At 41.6% G+C, this 24,188-nt stretch overlaps 1 protein-coding gene across 7 annotated transcripts in view; it reads right to left on the bottom strand.

The window, feature by feature from the left end:
• Positions 1-18,309, bottom strand: part of LOC119011378 (RNA-binding Raly-like protein) — a 43,102-nt gene extending 24,793 nt beyond the window's left edge. For 2 of the 7 annotated variants that reach the window (XM_037084436.1, XM_037084443.1), the window contains exons 1-2: positions 9,912-10,019; positions 1,858-2,135 (exon numbers count right to left, since the gene is read on the bottom strand). In XM_037084436.1, the coding sequence (XP_036940331.1) occupies positions 1,858-2,113 (256 nt within the window). In that variant the 5' untranslated portion in view covers positions 2,114-2,135; positions 9,912-10,019. Of the gene's footprint in view, positions 1-1,857; positions 2,136-6,029; positions 6,169-9,911; positions 10,020-18,171 lie in introns of those variants that run through there. The other 5 variants (XM_037084439.1, XM_037084438.1, XM_037084441.1 and 2 more) reach the window with 5 other exon arrangements.
• Positions 18,310-24,188: the final 5,879 nt, after the last annotated feature.

Genomic DNA, 24,188 nt, shown 5'->3' with positions numbered 1-24,188 from the left:
TTTGAGGAGGAGGTTATTCAGGACTCATTTTGAGTCAAATCTGCCTCCTGTTGCTCCTCATGAAACAAACAGTAAGGCCAGATTATCAAAACTTCTTTATTTTGAGTAAAAAACTGAAGTTATTTGCCAATAAATATTATGCCAGAAATGTGACCAGTGATCCCACAGTGAACAGGAAAATAGTGAGCAAACTTGTCAAACCAGAAGATGTGATGATTGTTTACAACAGCCAGTTTGGTTCATATTATTACTGTTGGACATCATTTTTTCCTCCAGATATGTTTGGCTTATATTTGGATTTGTGTATCTGATTTAATGAATCTATACATACATTTTTTTGATTTATTTATTAACTTATTTTGTTTTTTTTCTAATATCGTCCAGGAAGTCAAGTTTAAGTTTTTATTATCAATAACAGAAATCATTGCCCAAAATGCCAAAATAAAACCTCAGACCAGTTGCTCGAGCACATCCAGTTTCACTAATAGTCAGAGTCTTAGGCATAAAGTTCTGTAATAGTTGAATAATATCTCCTGAGTCATGTAATTATACAGAAAATCACCATGAACGAGACTCCACCTTTCAGTTTTACCACTTCAGTATGTAATTTCACACACCAAAAATGCGTGAAACCGGGCAAACACAGTGTGGAATTACAGATGTGACCCCGCAGCACTCTTATTCATATTTAATGAGAGAGCAGGACGTGGAGAGGACTTTTATTTTCCATGGAGGACGCTGCGAACTAATCAATAAGTAATATAAGGGAGATTTACAGGGATCCACAGAAGGCCCCCGAGGACTGGGCTCTGAATGTTTCCTCATTGTTGCTATCTGTTTATCTGCCTGTCTGTCTGTCTGTCTTTATGTCAAAGCTTGCCTCCTGTCCTCTCTGCAGCATTGTGCTTCTAAGGTTTTACCCATGACATTTAACAACATACATCAAAATATGTCCCAGAACTTTTCTCCATAAACCCGATGAACCAGATGGACACCATATATTGATTTAATGTAAGAGGTGATCATTTTAGTTTCAAAAAACAGGCTTGAAAGGTCTCACTCAGACTGACTAAATCCATATATTTCCAGTCTTAAACCAAATCCTATTTTAAAATTGGTATTGACCCCTCTTTTATGACTCTTGCCTTGCTTTCATATGTACTTCATGTTTAGTTTTTATTGCCAACTTAGTACCAATTTAAGGATCAGGGTTAGTTAGTAACAAGACTGGGAAAATGGAGAAAGCAGAGATACAGAGTTGATATTGCCATGAAATAAGATATGGTGTCATGTATTTTAAAGGGGCAGTATGTAACTTAATCCCGACATATTTTCTTGATCTGTTGGACGTCTGGCTATTAGCAATAAGCTAAATTGCCAGTAGCCACGTCAAGGGGGGGGGCGGGGGTGATCGCCCTGGTGTGCCCATGTTTGAACGACCAGCCTTTCCATGATGGATTACAGTAATGTTGATACAATACATGTACTGTTGGTTGTCATTGTTGCTGGGGGATTAAAAAATATATATATAAATTGGTATAAATCTGCATAAGTGAACAGCCATTATTGTGGTGCCACCTCACTTGAAAACATATGCATATGACAATTAGACAGGAGCTCTGCAAATGCTCATGTTCTAAATACTGCGGGGGACCCGCCAACCCCAATATCTGCACCTCTAACCATGTGCTATTGGGATCCATCTAACAGTCAAAACTATTGAACTGATACGCCACCACCAGGACTAAGCACTGAGAATGTACCGTGTTGTGTGAGCAGCTCCCTGTGCGACCCTTGTACACAATAATTCGGCAGAAAATATTCACACTGTAATCAAAATACAAAGCACAACATTACCTAGTGATTGTCCGGCGATGACCCTGGTGTTCTCCCCAGCCACGGCTGCTCTGGCGTTCCTCTCGCTGGCGTACTGGACGAAGGCGTAGCCCTTGTGCACCGAGCAGCCCACGATCTTGCCGTATTTGGCGAAGATAGCCTCGATGTCGGCCTTGGTTACCACGGCCGTGTTGAGGTTGCCAATGAAGACGCGGGAGTTGAGGGAGCGCGGGTCATTCTTGTTGGTCACGTTGCTGGTTAGGGTCTTCCCAGTCATCCTATTCCTGCAGCACTGCCTGCTGGGAGACACAGTGGCACACTGCTCAGAAAGCCAGGAAGGTTAGACTGTGGAGGTTACATACGGAAGGCCAGACAGTCAGCGCCAGTGGGATGTAAACAACAAGCAGAGCTGAGGGCATGTGCTGTCTATAATCGAGAGAGAATATTTCATGCTGAAACCACGATGGACGGTCAAAACAGAGAAAAATGCTTCCATTATGCTCTGACAAACATTCAGAGTATTATTTTCAGTTCAATGTATTAATCACAGCAACGACTTGATTAATTGGGTCATATTTTCCTATTTGATTATAAGATAATCTGTCACCATTTCCCAAAGCACAGCCTGATGTCTTAGTTACAGTAGAGCTGCAAGTGCTGATTATTTTCCCTACTGATTGCTGAAGGTTATTTTCCTAATTATTTGATTAATCCTTGCAGTTTATTAAACATTAAAAAAAAATAGTGAGACAATGTCTGTCCCAGCTTTCTAGGATCCAAGATCAGGTCTTCAAGGTCTTGTTTTATCTATACAACAGTCAAAAACCCAAATATATTCAATTAACTAGGATATTTTTTTGCCTGAAAAATGACAAAACAGCCAAAAGTAATTGGCAATAATTTCCTGACGATCAATTAAGTGACTAATGTATGCAGCTCTACTTTTTATCTGATCCAACCAACAGTGTAAAAACCCTAAAATGTAATTGATCAAAGAAAGTTGGTAAATGTTCAAGTTTGGGCAGCCAGAACCACTGAGTTTTGGGACATTTTCTCTTAACAATGAAGCAATTATTTGAAAAAAATTGTCCGTTATTGTCCTCAACTAATCGATAAATTGACGAGTCGTCGCTTCAGCTCTACAGTCACCACAGAGCTTCTGCAGGTGTTGCAATCGTCTCCGCCTGTATATTCAGAGAACGTGAGGAACGCGACAGCTCAGACAGATTGTTGTCGGCAGGAGGTGAGAGGAACTCTGACACGGCAGCTGTGAACCGGATGTGTGAAATCGTTCTGTATGTGAGGACTGTGTTCCCGTGTTTGAAAATAGCACTTCACACCAAAGTCACACGAATCTTTACACACTGTTTCACCTCTTTTTTTTCCTCTTTGTGGGGCAAACAACTCAAAGCCATTCCATGTAATCACCACTGTACTGTAAATACAGTTTGAGTTAGGTGTACTTCGTTTGAGTCGTACTTCACTTGCTTTCAGAGAAAAATATTGCACTTTTTACTCAACTACATTTATTTTACAGCTACAGTTATTTGTCTGTTACAGACTATACTGCTAATACAAATATAATAATTGGAGATTACAACAAATTTAGGTTACTTAAGGTTTTGAAAGCAGAATTTGACTTGTAAGTATTTTTACTCCATGCTGTGTTGGTACTTTAATGGATTAAAAGTTTTTTTTTCTTCCTCCACAGGTATTAACGACACATATTGCGTATGTGCCAATGACAGCCTTATTACCGTCAAACAGAAAACAAAGAGGATTTGCCTGGACACTTCAAATCAATTATAACCCCCCAGCAGCTGCACTGTTTGTTCCCATAATGCCTCAGTTCTCTGGGGGGATCAGGAAGTGTCGCCATGGCAATACATCCACTCACAGCTGGAGGAAGTAGCTCTCAGGCGACTGCTTCTTGGAACTCCCTGTTGGTTTCGTGTGTGTGTGTGTTTCTTTGTGTACCCCCCACAATGAGTCTTTTTAACCTACATTTCACAAATTGTACACACTTTATCATCTCAGGAGAAGCTTTGATGAGACTGGAAGAGCAGAAACTGTCAACATGCTGGGCAGGAGAGAGTCTCAGTGTCATGTTACAGAAAAAAAAGGATGTTTTTTTTTTTACAGCACTGACATAATTAATCAAAAATAATACATAATGAATAGTAATATTTTATAATGAATCAATACATCAAGTGTCAATTGTCTACTTTCTCTGGTTACTGGTTCCTAATTTTGCAATACGTTTCACCATCAATCTATCTGTCTTTCTGTCTACCTATCATCCGATGATCTGCTATTGTTTTCCTGATAAAAACTTTCATCTGTAAAATGTCAAAAATTACAGTCATAATTAGTAGTATCTTAAAGGTTACAGTTACAGTTCTCCCAAAAAATGTTAATCCAGTCATTACCTACTCACCGTCATGCTGATGGAAAGTCAGGTTAAGTTTTGTAGTCCACAAAACATCAGTGGAGCTTCACAGCAAAACAGCGTTGCAGCGTTCTCCGAAACAACTGAAGTAGAATGGGACTTGCTTGAAAACGTGAAAACCGACAAAAACATACAATGACAAACATTTAATGGCTCTTGAGATCCCACATTGATTAGAAAAGATTTTATTTACACCCTCGACATGCGGCCCAGTTCGTGCACCCACAATGCAGCTGCAATGAGGAATTCACCTTAAAAATACTATGAGTAACTTGTTTCCTAATCCATCTGGGTTCTCAGGGCTTCTGGAGACTTGGATGATGCTGGACAAGCTGTCTGGAGCCCGTTTAAGTTTATTTTGGATGTTTATTTATTAATTTTTTTACATTTTCAAGTAAGTCCCCATCTGCTTTAGTTGTTTAGGAGAACTCGACCCCACTTTGGATTAAGCATGAAGGTGAATAATATTAATAATATAATATTAATCTTTGGGTGAACAGTTCCTTTAAAATGTCTTATTCTTATCGTATACTCAGCGAGGTTTCGGGAGAAAATCAGCAAATCTTCACATCTGACAAGCTGAACCAGAGTTTGTTTGCTTGAAAAATGAGATTAACACTTAATAAATGATCAAAATAGTTGGCAATGTTCTGTTTATCAACTAACAGGTTTGATGTCTAAATGATTCCAGGTCTGCTCCAGTGCTCTCTAGATGTGTCAGCTCAGGTGACCAGGAGACTTGTAAAGATGTTTTAAGCAGTGAGTGTTTCACGTTTCAGTCCGAATCGAAATGAGCACGTATAGGGGCGAGGATGGGAAGGTGTAATAACACTTACAGGTATATTCTTTAAAATATGACTCGCACATCGGCACAAATACTGCCTGCAGTCGATCTCCTCTCAGGTACACTTCCCATCACAGTTTTCCCCATCCTACCTGCCTCTACCCACACATAATCCACTCTAAGTCTCCTCTGCTGTTCTTATAGAAAAAAAAAAATCTGCATTCACACCTCACAGAATGGAGGATAATTTAGTACTGCGGCGAGTCCCATACTGTGGCAATGCCGTCATTGAGTTTTCTGGAGTTGATTAACTTAATTATCAACAGTGCAGGAGACTGAAAAGCCCACCAGTCAATCCAATCCAATCAAATCTCATTCAACCCCGTCTCTACCTTTGAACAAGCCTCGCAGCTCCGGCGCCTAACCCAACCAACCAAGTGAGTGATGGAAGTGAAGAGCATTGAATGGCCTCTTTAGGGCAAATGCACAGAGGTGAGGCCATTAGAGGGCTGATTAAGCAAGTAAGAGCAGTTTTTAAAGAAGACTTGTGAATCTGAAATGTAAGCCCCTGCTGAGCTGGGATTTAAAGCTGAATGAAAGCACTGATTTGACTTTGCTCATGAAATACGAGATGAATGAGCAGCATTAGAAAAGACTGCAGTAGCTAGTCTGAGAGAAGTGAACAAAAGAAAAAAAAAGTTATGGGTTATTTTATATTCAGTCATAGCTGCAGAGAATTGAAAGTAAGATTGTACAGCTGAGTCACTGCTTTCTTACCTCAAAGCACGTGACCAACCACGACTTAGGCCTACTTTAAAGAATTTCTCTTAAGTCCCCTGAACAAAAACATGTATATAACATGAACACTAAATAAACATCTTTAGGTATTGTTTATTAAAAGTGTTCAACTCAAAATCTCAACTAATCAGGATTGTGCGGCTGTCACAGCAACTCACTGACCATCATCATTCTTGCAACACTGTTTTGTTCTGTCCTCTGAGTGGCTTCATATCCCACAGGGAGCATTTCAGGAACAGAGCGTCACGCATGCCTGGTGTTGTTGAGTTGCTCTTATGCTGTTTGCTTCTGCTGAAATGTCCTGTGGACACAGATGGTGGAAACACGAACATTGTCTAGAACAGCCACAATCAGCTAAGGTAATGGCCTTAATGCAATGGGCACGATGGAATCTGGGGATTAGGGCTACATTTACATTTACATTTAGGGCATGGCAGACATGGCTACATGGCCGTCCAAACCTCAGAGGTACACTTCACACCGAGGGTTATGAAAGCGCAATGTTGACTCAATATATTACGATCCATTTCTGTATAATAAGCATAAATAGCTATTACTACTACACTACTGACATCTCAGTAGCTAACTTGCTAGTTAGCTAACGTTACATCGTTATTGCTAATTTTTGCATAACAGTCTGGAATTTAGACATTTTTCAATGTTGCATTTTGATGGCATATGAAATGTAACTAAAGTCCAGCAGTGAAGTTGTTGTCTAATATCAATGCAGACCAGCAGGGTCGGAGCACAGGGTGCTAATTAGCCTATAATGTAGCATTACTGATGACGCATGAGGGTTCATAGTGGTGGATTTCAACCTCTACCCCTTGTAACTCTGTCCATAGGGGAAGCAGACATTCAAGGGGGAGAGGGGGGAGGATGAGGGGTAGAAACTGGACATGCAATGGAGCCAAAGACCCATTGCGGCCCCTTATTGTTAAAGCTTAAAGAAAAAAAAACATTGCTCATAATTTAAACAGCCTTCTCCACAGCCGGAAGGCACAGTCTCGCAACAAGCAACAGCAGTTATGCACCAGGAAGAAACGGCAAACTGCTTTGAAAGTGTTTGTGTCTGTTTTGAATTTTGAGACTGATGCAAACCTGCTTATGGACACAAGACATTAGCCAGACTAATGGTTTGTAGTTTCCTTCAAAGTCTGTGTACTTGTCAAACTTCTATTAGCAGTTGACAGCATCAAATGGTCACTGAGCAACCACTGAACTTGTGCTTTAAATAACCACAGGCTGCAGCTGCAGGGGAAAAATACAGCTACAGGCAATCTATGGCCGAAAGCCTTGAGGAATTCATAAGCTTTCAGCCTCTCTTTCTCCACATGCATCACTGTAGATTAACGCCCCAGAGGTGCTCGAGAATCATTTTGTCAATTGCCCTCAATTACATGTTTTTAATGAGAATGGTCACAAGAAAAAATGCATTACATTATTCCTCTAGCTCATTCAAAATGGAAAATAGAGACTTCAAAGATGATTCTTTTACAATATTCATGAGTCTCTAAGATCCTCAAAGCCTTTTAAGAAGAACATGTGGCATAACTGCTGGCAAATGCTGGTAGAAACGTCCCAGGCCAGAAAACACACTCACTCTGAATTCAAAGCAGCCTGATGGGCAATGCAGGAGGGGAGAGAGGGGTTCGGATTCAGCCTGGCACGCTTAATGCTCCAGAAATTAATGCTAAATAACATCTTCATGCATGGATGAAGCTTTTACCCAGCTCATCACTCGCACACTTCTGCACGCAAAGACGTTTTGTTTATCTCTGAAGACGTCTCATTTCATGACAGAGACACGAATGCTCGACGGTGATGTTTCTTCTACGGCATCCTCCTGTGTTGCAGAGGTTCCAAGTGTAAGTATTTCACGGATCCTCTTTGGTCCTTTCACACTGACTGTCAGGGGCTTCAGAGTCTGAATTCCCCGGAGATAAAGAAGCGAGGAGCTGGTGAAAGTAATCATTTTAGCACTTCCTCTCTCCCTGATCTCTCCTCACTGACTCATGCTCCCCGTCTGAGGAGAAAAGATGAAAACTCTTCATCCAAAATGACAAATACGTATGGGATGTGAAGGATGCATTCAGGCCACACTCACTCTCCGCTGCTTGAATGTTGCACTGCAGCATTTTATCTTAAGCGAGTTGACAGTGCACTGCTAAAAGCATCAAACCTCAACTGTCGTCAACATAGGAAAATAAGGCTGAGTTTAATGTGCAGGCGTCTTCATAGCTCGCGACATCGACACGTTACCCTCTGCCTTATCAGGCTCAGGAGACAGATATCTCTGGAACTACGTCTCAACTTTTACTGTCTCCCTAGGAAAAAAAAAATGTGTCTGTAAGGGAGAATGAAATATGGTCTAGAATATGCCAGTTTTCTCTTTTTGCCTCATTCTTTTGAATGACAGCCAAACGCATTACAAGGGAATAAATGTGGACCGAAATCTAATTACATTTTTATACAGTCTAAATTTACGAACAACTCTGCAGTGCAGGTACGGGTTGTTTTCCTTCTTTCTGCTGCTATGTGAAAACATATGCAGCATAAATTGCGAGGATCTATCAAAATGCTGCGGTGAATAATATAAAGGCTGAAAATAGTGCCTGAAATCGCTCAATGACACAGCCTCTGGGACATTTCATAGCAAGAAATGATTATAGCTGACCTGACTGCTACATTTTGTCAGTTTATTCAAAGAAAAAAACATCAGTACAAATGTAGCTGAACTGCCACAAGGACAAAATCACACGCTTGATCAAAACTATGGCTGGAGTAAAGGGTGAATTATGGCTGAATGTTTTTTTAATTGCCGAACACAATGAAACAAACACAACCTAATTGAAAGAGCCATTTAAAAAAGATGATTTAACAGGGTTTTGGGAGTTAACAGGTGCCTGGGTAATAATTTGCCTTCTTGTTGACAGGTGATAGCCGACCAGTGTGCACTAAATACGAAGCTGGAGCCAGGAACATATTGAAAAAAAACATCCCCCTACTAGCACCCCTACATATCTATTTTTTAAAACGTTATATCCCATTTGTTTTAATAGTACCAATACTGCAGTGTAGATGTGAAGTAGAGTCACTTGCTTGCTCGAAACAGGAAGAAACAGCTAATGTAGCTTTGTCATGTAAAACTTCCACCTATAGGCATCTCTAGGACTCTGTTAATAAAACTTTATATATTGTTTAATTTGTATAATTGTAGAAAGATCTATATCTATACAAAAATATATCTCATTTGTTTAATCTTGAACAAAAAACACAATGTAAAAACATCAGGGTTGGTGTTACAAGCCAGGCTAACTACTAGCTAGCTCTAACCACTGCCAGTTGCTTTCAGTCACAATGCTAACACTAACTAACATCTGGCTATAGTTTCATATGTAATAGATGGACATGAAGTAGTAGCTACCATTCTTTTCATTGTTTTTGAAGATTGATACCACTAGTACATGTTTGCTAAATATTAAACTAGAGTCAGGAGAACTTTAGCTTAGCTAGCATACTGGAAATAGCTCAGGTGAAACAACTAGCCAACATTTAGCTCTGTCCAAAGGTAAAATATCCTCCTACAAGCACTAATATATGTAAACTGCAATATAAAAACAACAAGATTTGGTTGCACAAGCCAGACTAACCACTAGCTAACTATTTACCATTGCTGCCTGTATTCAGTCTCAAACACTAAGTTAGCATTACGCTGGAATTTTATTGCCTACGAAATGGACGTGGTACCAATCTTCATATTAAGCCAGTTATTGTTTTTACACTTGCTGAGATATTAAACTTTTAAAAATGCGCACAAAAAATGAAGCTAGAGTCAGCCGAAGTTTAACTTAACTAGCATACTGGAAACAGCTCAGGGGAAACAGCTAGCCTACATACAGCTCTCTGCAAAGGTAAAATAACCTCCTACAAGCACCTCTGAGCTTTATTGATAAAACTTTATATTCCAGTTGATTAATCAGTATTTAAAAAAACGCAGAGTAAAAGCAATAAGTCTCAATAAGTTTAATGAGACTGACTTACCACTAGCTGTTTCCCTTCCCTCCCTTCCAGTCTTTATGCTAACTATGCTAAAATCTAGCTGCAGCTTCATAATGGCCGTCCATTTCATATCATGCCAGTTTTCCTTTTGCCTCACAGCCAAACACATTACAAGAGCATAAATGTGGACTGAAACCTAATTATACTTTAATAAAGTCAAAATTTATGATGCGACTGGTTTATTTTTTACCATTCTGCTGCTTTACAAGAACCTATGCCAGCATAAAAATAGTGATGATTTATCAAAATGCTGCTATGAAAAATATAAAAAGCTGAAAATAGTGCCTAAAATCAGTCAGTGACAGAGCCTCTGGGACATTTCATAGCAAGAATTATGACTCTAGCTGACCTGACCAACAATTTATTTCCATTTGTCAATAGACAAAAGAAGGAACAAATGTAGAACTTCCCCCGAACACATAACAATACACTTAATCAAAAAAAATTAAATTAAGATTGCATGAGGTGGCGGGTCAAAATGCATTATTACTGAACGGTACTTAATCACAGAACATAATGAATTTCACTCAGACAAATGATGAAAATCAACAAAGACCATTGAGCCATTTTTTGAGCGTTAACATGAGGTGGTTGTGTAATAACAGTGCTGTGCGGGCACCGATGTCCTTTTTAATAACACTCTCGCGCCCTCGTTCAATTTTTTCCCTGCTTCCCCTCGCAGCCATAAATTACTCAGCTAATGCCCCAACAGCAGCAGCTATTGCTGAATCATTCAAAGACCTCAATTAGCAATTAAGAGCTTAATGAATAGAGGTCCTTGCTGGGCCATTCTGCTCCCAGCCCAGAGGAGCCCACTGGAATTTAATCTCTCCTGCAGGACTTGTACAGTAAATACTGGCTAACGGTGCAGAGAAGATAGAGAATAGCTGTTTTTTGTTTTGCCCGCGTGTAATGAGCAACTCGATTTGCCGTTTTAAAGCCTGTTTACTCCAGTACCTGCGTTTTCTTTTTCTTTTTTTTTTTTTTTGCGGCAGATCTTAACAAGGAGGGATGACTGTCAACAACTATTCTTGTTTTTCCTCCGTTTCCACACCCCATTACCTCCTGCATAATACCTGTCTTGAGTTTGAATTGGAGAAGGAGGGGGGGAATGGCAACAAAAGGAGAGAGATGGAGAAGCAGAGAGGGAAATAAAAGGGCGTGAACTTCTAAAAAAAAGAGGGGGGAAAAGACATTTGCAATGCCAATCATCTTCAAGGAGCTTAGAGCTGGGCCTCACACAGAATATCAAAGATTGAAAAAAAAAAAAACGCAGGCGCACATCACGCTGTAGGTATGTGGTGCTGGCTTATAAATTATTTCTATGGCTATCCTTTCATGCATCAGCCTCTTATCATTTACATATTTTCATACCTTTAATAAACTGACTTTTCGAAGTGTGAGGCGATGTTTCACTGTGCGGGAGCCCACAGGTCTACGCACATGCCGGGGCTCTTGTATAGAAAATACATTCCAATTTCCATCAGATTTCAACCAACTCCCCCCCCCCCCCCCGACGGTCTGAATTTATAGAGGCTCTGTGAAGCCTGGAAACTGAGGCCAGACAATCATGCACCTAAAATGAGCTGTCCCATAATCTGATTTGGGGAACCTATAGCTTCGACCAGGCGATGACAGCAGGCAGATAAGAGCACAATGTGACCTATACAGTGAGATGGGAAGGCACCGTATCTCCACAAGATGTTTTTATCTTGTATCCTTCAAAAACGGGCAGGGCTGATTGTTTCTGTAATCAGGGCTGATGTGCATGATTTTATTAGACATCACACACCTGATCCTTGAGGTCAGGGTGTTACCAGTTGGACATCTCAAACGTTTTGCTTTCATAAACACAAGCAACTTATTGTGATGACAAATACTTTGTTGCTGAACTTAAAGGGTGACGTTTCTCACATCAAAGTGTATTTACAGGTCCTGGGGAGTTCAACTGCACATATAAAAAAAATTTAAATAATATAAAGTTATTCTAGGTCCAGTTTTATTCCTCCAGTGATGTCACCCAGTGTCCATGCTGCATTGTGGGAAATGTAGGCACCGGGTTTTGAGAATCAGTCCACTCGTCTCATTATAGACAGTTTACAAACAGATGACCAAAATCAATACAGCAGAAGCAGCGATATCAGCTTATTCCACACACTCCTCCTTTCCAAAACCTAGTGCAATGCAACATAGTTACATTACCCACAATGCAGTTTAGTCAATGAGCGATTAAATGCAGCTTCTTCTGGAGCTTCTAAAGTCCTGGGAATGACACTCAACAACCAACTATCTGGTGCATTTATAAACAGCTACAAATCCTACTGATTCTGCCTTTAAGTATAATTATCAGGGTCATCACAAATACCTTTTTTGGGGGTCTCTGGAGCTTCGGTACTAATCAAAAGCAAATATTCGAAGCTTTGGTTCTGGGAGGAGGGTGTGCTGAGCATGACCTGTGAAGGACTTGGCCCGACATTTCTCTGTTCTCAACTGAGATGAACAGCATGGCTGTCCATGTGTTTTATTATTTAATTAAAAGCATTTATTTAGAAGGATCCTGCTATCCTACAGTATTGTTGGTTCTATTGTTATTTTGTTACTGAATGAAAAGACATTTTCCAAAAGGTTTGGTGTGTTTAATTTATGTTTATAATCCCCCCCAGCAGTTTGTTTGGACAACAAGGTATGAAAACTGCTGTTTTGAAGCAAAAAAACACAAAAATCAGAATCCAAAACCTGAAAAAGGAATACCCAGCCATCAAACAAATATCTGATAAGTCAGATATTTAGGTCCAGCCCTGTATTTAAATCAATATGACGTCCAGCCCTGTATTTATATCAATATGACGTGAGGTTCAGTCAGCTTTGCACAGAAATGGCCAGCAGGAATGTCCCTCAGAAGGACATTTTTTACTTTTATACTGTGAGCTACATCTGTACTTTCTTACTTTCACTCAAGTAAAAACGTTGAATCAGTAGACTTCTACTTCCACCAGTCTGTTTTTACACAAGCCTCTGTACTAGTACTTGAGTAAAGAATCTGTGAAACCTCTGACAAACAGCGCTGTAGATGTCGCTCCGTCAGTCCCACTGGGACTTTTATCGTTTCAAGGGAACATTTTTAACCCTGTTTGTTTTTCCACCCGCCGCCTCCGCCAACTGTTTGGCTTCAGAGACTCTCTGTTGCATCACCGTGTATCATGCTGCTGCCGTCTGAGCCTTCTGAAAAGTTCATTCTTTATTTTATTTGGAGACTTTCCCAATTCTCGCACTGCCGAGAAACACTGTGGATTACACCCTGCATCAATATGTGCACTTGAAGGAAAGAGCGAGAAAAAGACTCCACCTGCTGATGTGGCAGGGGGAGTCCACAGCGCCGCTCGAGGGCAAATGAACATACGCCACGCTTCCCCATATCTCTTGGCACGGACATATTTCTCCATTTCCCTTAATTCTCCTCTTGTGTGACTGCCAAATATAGCACCCCGCTCCGCTAGGCTAAAGTAACTGGGTCACTAGAGCTGTGAGTAATTAGCTGGTTCCTGCTTTATGGCACCAGCGGGCTGTGGAGCGAGCTAATGATTTGACTAACAGTGAGGGTGAAAGGTCAAAGGTCGAAAGCGGGCTCGTACGTGGGGAGGAGCGTCCGAATGAAATGCGCACAGGAAGCCGAGCTGGATGCGTGCAGAGGCGGGGCTTCCTCTGTGTGAGCACTAAAAAAAACAACATCACTAAGAACTGATTTCTAATTTCGTTTGAGGGACAATTTGCAATTTAAATGGGAAAAAAAAGCATCTCCGGCATGAAACGTTACAAGCTGATGGTGTTTTCGGTTTAGCGTATAGCGGATAAGAGATGGATTTTGTCAACACAGCGACAGAAGGGTGAACACACTCTACATCTAAACCAGTAAACACTAAACACAATGTTAATTAGAATGCAAATAAACATCAAGGGAAGATTCAGTAAGAAAGATAAAGGCGCTGAACTATTGGCCCCTGCCTGGTTTCTATATTTATTCGCAAGCATTTCAAAGCAGCCGTAATATGATCCACTTCAATATTCACACAGTAAATTCCAGTTCTAGTTAAACAAACTTTTATTTCTTTTTTCAAGACCAAAACCAGCAATGTGTAAGTCTGTCCCTCTTAACCTTTCTACGAACCTTTACCTTACTTTCTCCTGGAAACATGAGTCTTTATAAAAGTGGTCTTGAATATATAGTTTAAATTTTTTCTAAAAAGGGCTCAGAGGAACCCTAAAGCAGCTGGGCACTGTCGTTTTTGGCACACGCTATTGAACCAGGAGAGGATGGAGGATTATGGCTGTGGATTAATACATAATTGGTGCTTTAGTGAGTAAAACAGCAGGATGAAAATGGGATTAACTCAAAATAAATGTGGGACTGACTCATGAAGGCACGTGTCACCAGTGTCATTTTCCAGATGTGTTCAGTTAAACTGGATGTTATTGATGTTATGTTATGTTATTTATTTATTTATTTATTTATTTTTAATACAAGACAGAAGATTCCTGGAGTTGATGATTCTCAGCCTTGGTCTCTTTTTTCCCATTCCTCTTCTGCTCACTCGCTAACTTTGTTTACTGTATTTTTACTGTTTTTTGCTGCAGCAGGTGGGGTCCAAGTGTTACAGCTGAAAGCAAACACACTAAATATCACCCAGTGCCGTTTACACCAGCCAGTAATCCTATTTGTGGTTATTTAGCCCCGTAGTTCGAATAAACACGTTGGCTGTCAACGTTTCTGCAAACCACTGAGATGAGAAGCTTGAGATGCGGAGCAGGTGGTGGTGGAGTTACAGATGAGAGGGACTGGTGACTGCAGGTTCATGGGTTAGGGTGAGGTTAGGGTTAGAGCCCAAACATGATGTTTTCCTGACCTTAACTCTGTGGGTTTTTTGTGCCTAAACCCTAATGAGCATAAACACACCGTCATCACACGATAGAACCAGAGGAAATGTTAAGTTTCAACAAATCTGTGGGATACAGCAATGCACATTGATGGGATCTGTTGTCTGTTAGCAATGTACACCTCTTAATTGGTTACCATGATTGCAGTTTGTAGTAATTGCGCCATTTTATTTTGAAAGTCTCGTGAGAATAGTCTTGTTTTCCAGGTGGTCACGTTCAGAGCAGGCAGGCTAGAGGAGAGTGAACCAGACAGTTCTTTTTTTGTTTTTTTATTTTTTTATCTCTAGCTGTCCGTTGTTGCTTCACTTATTAATAATCTTTGAGACTGGACAATTTCTCCATGCCACATTTTTGTTTGGTGAATCAAACTGCTCTGAGTGGTCCTGTTGATCCTTTTGATGTGGATGAAGATGATGCTGAGGCTTCATTTAATGTAAACCTACACACGCACACACACACCTGTTGCACACCTGCATATCTCCCCCTTACAACATTCCAGCTCCACTCTGAAAAAAATATTAAACTGAGCTTTTTTTTTTTTTTTTTCAGCTGGCTTTAAATTAAACAGGAGCCTCGCTCTGAGAAAGTATTATCATTTGCTTCCTTATCTGGGGTGCAACCTCTTCTTTAACCTTTTGAATGTGGGGGGGTCACACGGCTTTAAATAGCCCCTGAATAAGACCTGCGCCAGTGCAGAGGGCAGGGGTTAGTGAGAAGAGACGCTCCGGACTTCCCAGGCAGGAATCAGCCGGCTCCAGCTGCCAGAGCAATGAAGTGTTGGCAGCTGTCCACGGTGCTGAAATCAACCTGCTATCTCTTTGAATGGAGAATAAAAGGGAGCTGGCCGCGGTGCCGACACACTGACGCTGCGAGGCTAATGGCACGCAACCCAGCTGAGCATCAGGTGCACGCGCATACTGTGGCTGTTGTTCGTCCGGGAATGGCTGAAAAAGACAGTATAGGAGGGGGGGAAAGGAATTTGTTGAATGTGACTAATGCAGATGTGGAGCAGGACATTCAGAGCCAAGAACAGGAGATGTGACGGGGGAGCGGTGGGTTATTTCCACATGCGTAATGTAGCGCAGAGCTGCTCCGTGCGAGGTGGACGTCATACGCGTGTGTGCTCCAAGAGTTTTGATGCATTTGATGCGCACAAACCATCCTCCTGTTTTGTTTGTCTGACTCACTCATCTGTTTTTGTTCTCTCTCTCTCTCTCTCTCTCTCTCTCTCTCTCTCTCTCCCCGGTTATCTTTCACATGCAGGGTGATAAAAAAAAAAGAAAAGAAAAGAAAAAGAAAAAAAGAAGAGACAGAGAGAAGCGAGCCCGCCTAATCTCTTCCTTGACCTATAGCCCGAAAAGCCCGGCGCAGCTCTCAAACGTTTTTTTTTTTTTTCCATCCGTATCTCGCCGAAGACTCAGTGGCGCGTGGCTTTTTGAGACAGCCCACACCGCACACCTGCCGAGGAGGGGGGTCAATGATCATCCCGGCCCACGGGTGCAGAAACGTAAAAAGACGAAAAAAAAAAAGACAGATTACTGACCGCTCCGGAAATGCCTGGCTAAACTTTCTTCCTGCCTTTCCTCCCTCCCTCTCCGGGCTCGTTCAGTGATTCAGTGCATGCGTATATACGGGCTGGCTATTCCGGCGCCCCAGCCTCCCACTTCATCCCGAGTGAGAGATAAGTATTGTTTGCGTAGCAGCACATTTCATGCTCCGCTTCCCCCACCTGTTCCCTGAACCTGCGAGAGTCTGAAGGCTGGAATGGCTGTCAGATGCCTTCACCCGTATCTTTCTCTCCCAGGGATGACTGAAAGCAGGTTTTTATTTGTCTTGAAAGCGTTTCCCTTTAAAAAGAAAAAGAAAAAAAAAAAACTTTGCTCAAGGATTTTTTTTAAAGAGGTCGCTTTTAAAGGGTAATATCTTTGTTTTGTTTTTTTGTCTCCCTGTTCCTGTTTCTTAATTGAAGGAGATTTGGGGCTTTTTTTTTTTTTTTTTTTTTTTGGAACGTGTCGCCTGCAGGTTTGTGGGTGAGCACTGGCTGCATGTCAAGGTCAAACTATTAATCAAATTTATCGGCCTGATTTGCATAATGAACTGCTGTGAAAAAAATAATAATGTACCCAGGCCTTGAAGACCCCCCCCCCCCCAACACACACACACACACACACACACACACACACACACACACACCTCCAACCCTCCCCGTCCTCCTCACATCCAGCCCCCTTTAAGTTTCCGACTGTGATGTCTGAGTGCAACAAGGCTTGTGTGTGTGTGTGTGTGTGTGTGTGTGTGTGTGTGTGTGTGTGTGTGTGTGTGTGTGTGTGTGTGTGTGTGTGTGTGGCGAGCGAAACAGGGGCTGAGGAGGAGCACAGCTGTGTCTGGTTCAACTGGCAGGAATCTGTTTTGTTTTGCACAGCGGTGATTTGCATTCATTAAGAGATAGTTTGAAATGTTCCCAAGCAACTCGGAGGACTGAGGGGCAGCAACCCCTCCTCACTTTTCTCATCCTTAAATGACAGAAAGAAATATGGACTTAAGGTGTAAAGTGTGTTCAGCGGTGCCATATTGTGATTCTGTTGCGTTTGAGGGGCAGGTGTGAGACATTCTGAGGATTCAACGTGCATCCAGCTCTGTCCGAGAAATTCAGCTTGGAAGGCAAGAAAAAAAAAAAGTTCCCGTTTTGCTCGCAAAGGCTGCGTAAGAGAAAGTGCAAAGAAGGTGCCAAAACAAACAAACAAACAAACTCCAGCAAAGTTCAAATTCCTCACCTATTCGAAAAGCAAAATCCTCAAGAGTGAAAATCAAAACTGTAACGTTTGCGCCCTGAGAGACGTTCAGCCTCCAACACCAGAGAAACACTGCAGGATGAGAGAAAAGCACCGAAACCGCACCAAAACAAGCCATGACAGAGGAGGAGGAGGAGGAGGAGAAGGAAGAGGAGGAGGGGGAAAAAAGCCTGGAAATGAGCAAAAGGTTTCGGGGATTATAACAAGTGAGCTCGTAAAGAAGCTGCCTCGGAGGTGGTGGTGGTGGGGTGGGGGGTGAGAGAAGAGGAAGAGAGAGGGGGAAGAGGGGGAAAAAAAAAAATATCAAGAGCGTCCGCAAGCACGGAGGGATATCTGTCAGCGGATGTCGCCGGAGCGACAAAACACTCAGCATCCAAAGATTTCAATCATCGCATGCAGAAAACGAGAAAACATGTTTGTTATTTTTGTTCGACCGCGTCGCAACAGTCAAGACAAGAAAAGGAAGAAAAAGAGGATAAAAATATGCAGAAGAAAATGTCAGTGGAAAATGTACTCACCGAGCGGGAGTAAAAGGTTTTCAATTAAAAAGAAATTGGGCGTGTGGCGGTGCTGGACTGGTGCTGTGCAGGCTGGTAAATACCGAGGCTCTGCGTCCCCGCCGCGCTCTGTGTCGCTGCCGGTGCTGGAGTCATGTGACTCGGGGTTTGGCCAGAGTTTCTGAATCAGTCCGAGCTTTTTTTTTCTCTCTCTCTCGTAGCTACACATGGTGAGCAATTCAAGGGCTGTAATGGATAAGAGCTTTTGGTAATGTCATTGATTTTTTTTTTATTTTTTTTTTTTTCCCTTCTTTTTGTGGTGCTCAAGCGAGGGTCCGGGTCCTAGCTGGTGTCACCGACGGTGTCCCAGAAGGGTCACAGGAGAGAGGTGTGTGGGGTGAATTCTGCTAAGAAGTGCACCTGTTCACCTCAGGTGACTTGGTGCGTGTATCAGAGGAGATGATCCATATGATTTTTAATTGAGGGTTTCATGATGAAAGACTTTATAAACTCCTTATTTGTGGAGATTAAAATAAAGTAAGAACAGCAGAGTAGAGGAGTGTTTTTATGATCTGGCTGTCTGCTCTTAAAACACCTTGGATGGGTTTAGGAAAAGATGGGACCAATCGGGAAGCACTGTGGTTTGACTGGAGAACCTATAACAAGAGCTGCTGCTCACACCTGTTTCCATTTTTCCCCCAGTGGCCATTTGTGGTATTGTAACAAAAAAAAATCCACCGCTGCCCCCAAAACATTCTCGTCATAAACCACAACTATAAAAGAGATGTCTGTTTATAAAAGATGTCTGTTTATAAATCTGTGGTCAGGACACGTCCATCTTCAGACACACTCCATTATTACTGCTTGTATTGTGGATTCATACAACAGAGGGTTAAAGGGGCACTATGTTGTTAGGTAATAGGTAATATTTACGATACTGGTAAGATAAGAATATAAAATCAGAAATATGATATAATAGTTCAACATTTCCCATCTGGCAGCTCTGGCCCTTGCAGTTAGCTCACGGCTCGGTGAAGCGCGGAACCAGTGAATCTAGAATTTGTCTGGACTTTTGCTGAACTAAAATTCTGGCCGTGTCTTACAAATTGCATCAGTGATGTATGGGTTACAATTAAAAGTCACACCAGCTGTCAGGAAACGGACATTTGATGGTTTGATTTATACTGTCAGACAGAAAGAGGTTACATGTTGACGAAATAAGCTTCTACATTTACTTAGCAAGGGTTGGTGAGATGCTGTCTGTATGTAGATGTTGTCACAGTAATTATGAAAGAACACCTAGCAGGCAAACCTGGCTTATATTAGCATATAGACTGGAAACAGGAGAGAAACAGCTAGCCTGGCTCCTGACAAACATTAGAAATTAATCTATGGACTAAAATGTTGAATACTGCTTGTAAGAAATATTCCACAGTGGGCTTATTTTTCGTCATATTTCCCATCATTATTTTGTACTCTGCACCACAATGTAGTGGTCGAGAATAAATAAAGTAATCTGAAATTAGAATAAAAAGTGGGTATATTTGAACTGTTCAGCAGTGGAAGCACTCAGATCTTTATCTGAGTAAAAGAAGGTCAAAGTTGAACCAGAAGTCGGTCTGCAAAGTGTGACGAACGAGACATAATTCAAACTTTTGCCTTAGTTTTCTTTTATAAACAACACTGTCAGTTTGTTTAAAGCTGCCCGATCATCACACTGATTGAAAGCAATCAACTTGATGTCACAAGTGTCAGAAATATTGGCCCAGACTACTGAATTAGACTCAAGTTACATGTCTAATGAGCAGGAATTATCTCTTCTGCCACCACCACATTTATAGCATGAAAGAAAATATATTGTCTCAATGAAGTCAAACATTTAAGACTGAAAATGAGAATTCATTCATTTCATTCATTTTCCAGTCAACCCTGTGTTGATGGGAAGTTGCAATGGAAAATTTAATAGTCTACAAAGTTTTTCTGGAGCTTCACAAGCAAAACAGTGTCGCAGGATTCTCCTAAACAACTGAAGTAGATTGGGGCTCATTTTAAAACATATAAAAATGACAGAAAAACTCAGGACTGTGACCCAGTAAGCCAAAACATGATATTTTTCAAACCCTAACCATCCCATGTCTGTGCCTTAACCTAACCAGGTTATAAGTGGACATAAAGAAACCTCGAGATTCAAGATATCTGTGGTTTGCAGAAGTGAACATTTCCTGAGATAAGGTTGAAATCCTGCACCTGTTCACCAGGTAGTCCTTGCTTTCACTGTCTGGCGTTATGGTGCCAGACAGGTGGCGCACAGTCGCTTTACCAAAAGGTTTTGCTGGTAAAAGATCCCTGCTGTGGCCAAACACAACACAAGGACAACAGTGACAGTGAACCAAAACAGAAAAGCTCGAAATAGTTGTGTGATTCTTTGAATAAAGATCTTGATTATAGTCTTCGTCATGGTTGGATTCAATTAAATCACACACTTGAAAACGAGTCAGAAGAAAATGACACCGAAGCTGATTTCAGCGTTTAACTGCAGCATCATCAGCCTCGTTATGTGAATATGTCGCCTGCTCTTCCTGCAGCAACACATCAGCGTCTTCAAGTTTGAGGGGAAGGCATTCCAGCACGGTGTGACCAAGAATTCCTCTATCTATACATCTGTATCCACTTTCCTCCACCTCAGCACACATGCCGATTCTCTGGCTGGGCTGCAGGTAATTCAACAGCACATCTTAGCCGATACCCCAGCTGACACCGCCAGCTCTGAGCCATGTGTCCGCAGGCGAGGGAGGCGATCTCAGGCGAGATGTGTGCTGTGTGATTTCTCATAGTCTGGAGTTATTCTGTGCTTCAGGTCACATCACGGGTCTGGAGCGCTGTAATTACAGTGAGGAGCGGGACATGTAATGCAACGTTAATGGCAAAATGGACCGATGCTGCGTGCACAGTGTCCCCTTTTCAAACACGAATAGTGCATTAGCAGCAGGGATCCACTGTCCCCACACTGATTGGAGCTATTAAATACAATCGAGGATGTGTAGAGAGGGGAGTGAAAGTGAGTGGTGGAGAAATGAGGTTTGTCCTGGTATAATGCCATCAGAATTATACAAGGGAAAATGAAAAAAAAAAAACCCAGCATTTTAACAGTTTGTAAGTTACAGCTCGGATGAAATGTCGAGCGGCTATCCTCCGCTGTGTTGCTCTTTTCTTTGTTGTGCCCTGTTTTTGAAAGCATTTCCTCTGCATCCGCTGCCATTTCTCACAGAATTTACACAAAGAAAAAGTAATTTGAGCGTGAGATTCGTGAAAACACCATTTGTGCTGCTTACTCAAAAATAATGATGAGACAAAAGGTCATTTACGGATGCAGTGTGTGTGTGTGTGTGTGTGTGTGTGGGTTGGTGTGCGTGTTGTGTTTGTGTTTGTGTGTGCATTTCCAGAGAGTGAGAATCTGTGCTGATCATGTGTTTGTCTGTGCATCTGCCAGCGCGCATGTGACCAATGAAGCGTAACCTTCTAATGTGTTTACACACTGACATTTCCCAAGATCTGTTGTGTTCCTCTGTGAAAGTAAAACCCCTTGACATTCTTTAGGCTCACATTTCCCTGAGCTGCTGGCCCCGTCAGCTCTCATATCCTGCAGAGCCGGCATCAACAACATAATTACATCAGCTTCACTACCTCATCTGCCCCCTGTCAAATATGAAGATGATGGTTTTCGCTTTAAAACAAAGTGTTCTACCCGCCGTCTGCGCGTGATGTTATTCGGGCCGTCTAATGGTCTCGCTCGTCCACGTGGGAGGAATATTTGGTGTCCTGTCAAAGTGCTTATAATGCCCTATAGATTTCACGGTGTACAGTAGTTATAGCTCGAGGCGAATCCTTCCTCAACAAACCTGATGATTCACTCTCTCTCGCGGTGTGTACATCAAGCTTCACCGCCTCGCCGAAATTAAAAAGCAGTACTGACTTTTTTATTTTAAGATCACACATCCAGCCTGTGATACTGGCTTTTAAATGAGCCCTGACATTTAATGACTGTGTGGGTTTGAGTCCATCTGTTCATTTGGCTCCTCAATATGGCCACCCATATGTTGTGGTTTCTGTATCAAACTGTGAGTTAACCTGGCAAACTCAGTGATTCACCTCAGGATATTATTATTCTGTGTGAAGATAAGACCAAAGGTAAAGCTCTGACTGATTAGGAAGCGGGAAAAGAAATCACTCAAACTTTAAAACACGTGGAAAAAATATTCCTGCGGACATCTGCATCCTAGCCCTGGTTTCAGAGCCAAAGAGACTTTTTTATAAAGAATGTAAGAAGGAGACCAAAACAGGGCTAAAAGGTGAATAAATATTAGACTCATGTTTGTAAGATATAATTATTTATATCATATATAAGACTTTATACATTAAATTGTGTTTACATGTCTTGGGAAGTCTTAATACATCTGTGAAGAATTTGTAAAAACCCTTTAGTGGCTCCAGAGGAAGCTGTACGTCATCTGATAAATTGCCTCCAGTGATGTCACTCAGTGGCACAGTTGCATTATGGGTAATGTTGGTTCCAGGTTTTGAAAAGCAGTCAACTTTTCGAGCATTCCACTCCTGCAACACTGTCAACTCATTATCAACAGTTTAAAAACAAATGATTGGAATTTATATATTACCCACAATGCAACTCGGCCATTGAGTGACATCAATGGAGGCAAAATATAAGATTACATGGAGCTTCTTCTGGAGTCACAAAAGGCTTTATACTACTTTCATCATCCAGTTGTACTCCCCAAGACCTGTAAACACATTTTAATGTGTGAAATTGATGGAGTTACCCTTTAATAAGAAGACAGTGTTTATATACCGCTTCTTCTTCTTCTTCTTCTTCTTCTTCCCCAAAATTGTCTGAGAAAGAATGGTGTTCCTGTCGAGTGGGGCTCTGCGCAAAAGTTGTCTCTGCAAAGTGTGACACTGACAAGCAGTCCGACACCACGGTCTCTGCTAAAGGGATCAGAACATTTTCACTTGACGAATGCAACAAAAGCGCTCACGGCAAACAGTGGTTTTCCTGGTGCATTTGTAGCGATGCACTTACCGAGAAAATTACCTTTTTTCTTCAAAGTATCGAAAGGTTGTTTTTGGCTTCATATAGATCGGTTTTAAAAGTTGTATTCATTGTTCTTGTACGTTTCCCCAAGCGCCCAAAGGGACCTGAAACTTATTTTCAGTTTCACTTTAATACCCTTACAATCAGGGTCAGTGGAATTTGATTTGCGTGGGTGAGCTGAGTCTGCAGCCCGAGCAGCATCATATTTTTGTTATACAGAAAAAAATACTTTAAGTTTTAAAGACTGCATGTCAAAAACTTGCACGTATGGAAACATTATGAAACCTTCAAAAGTGTCCACACACTGACACAAGAGTCTTCTCATTGCTGCTAAAGATTGTTTTGTCTAATTAAAACGCACCTTAAATATTCCTTAAAAGCAGTGACTGCTGCCCCTCCAGGAATAAAAGAAAAGTCGCTAAGTCAGCCTTCTCCTCCACAGCATTCAGTCCAAACGTCAGCGCTTACCTTCCCAGCTGTCTGTTCACAGAGCAACGTGTCCCTTGTGTTTCCAATTTGGAAAACATGCTTACTTTCATTTGGACCCCAGTGCTCTTGTCAATGTAAATCAGGTAGGACTGTCGGGCCGATCGATACAGACGTGAGAAAGGATTCACTCTGTACACCCCCGGGACTCATCAGTGACAGCAGTCTATTACTCCAGAGAGTGAGCAGACGTGTTGGGGGTGAGCTGCTATGAATTGCAAATGTGAAACTACCAACTTGCCTGCTATGCAGACTCCACGATGTATTATGGCACACTTGGGATTATCCTCCTATAACACAGAGGTCCTTCAGCATGATGAGAACCAGCTCCCTGAAAATGCCCATTCAGTGTGAAGAGACTCAAAACAACGCTCTGAAAACAGAGGCGGGCTGCAGACCCTGAGGATTCATCCTGATTCTCATTCCAGAGGAAAACACTGTTTGC

Source organism: Acanthopagrus latus, chromosome 21 (genome assembly GCF_904848185.1).
Source record: "Acanthopagrus latus isolate v.2019 chromosome 21, fAcaLat1.1, whole genome shotgun sequence".
NCBI lineage: Eukaryota > Metazoa > Chordata > Actinopteri > Spariformes > Sparidae > Acanthopagrus > Acanthopagrus latus.
Note: the sequence above shows the minus strand (reverse complement) of the source record. Positions and strands in the feature narration are given on the sequence as shown.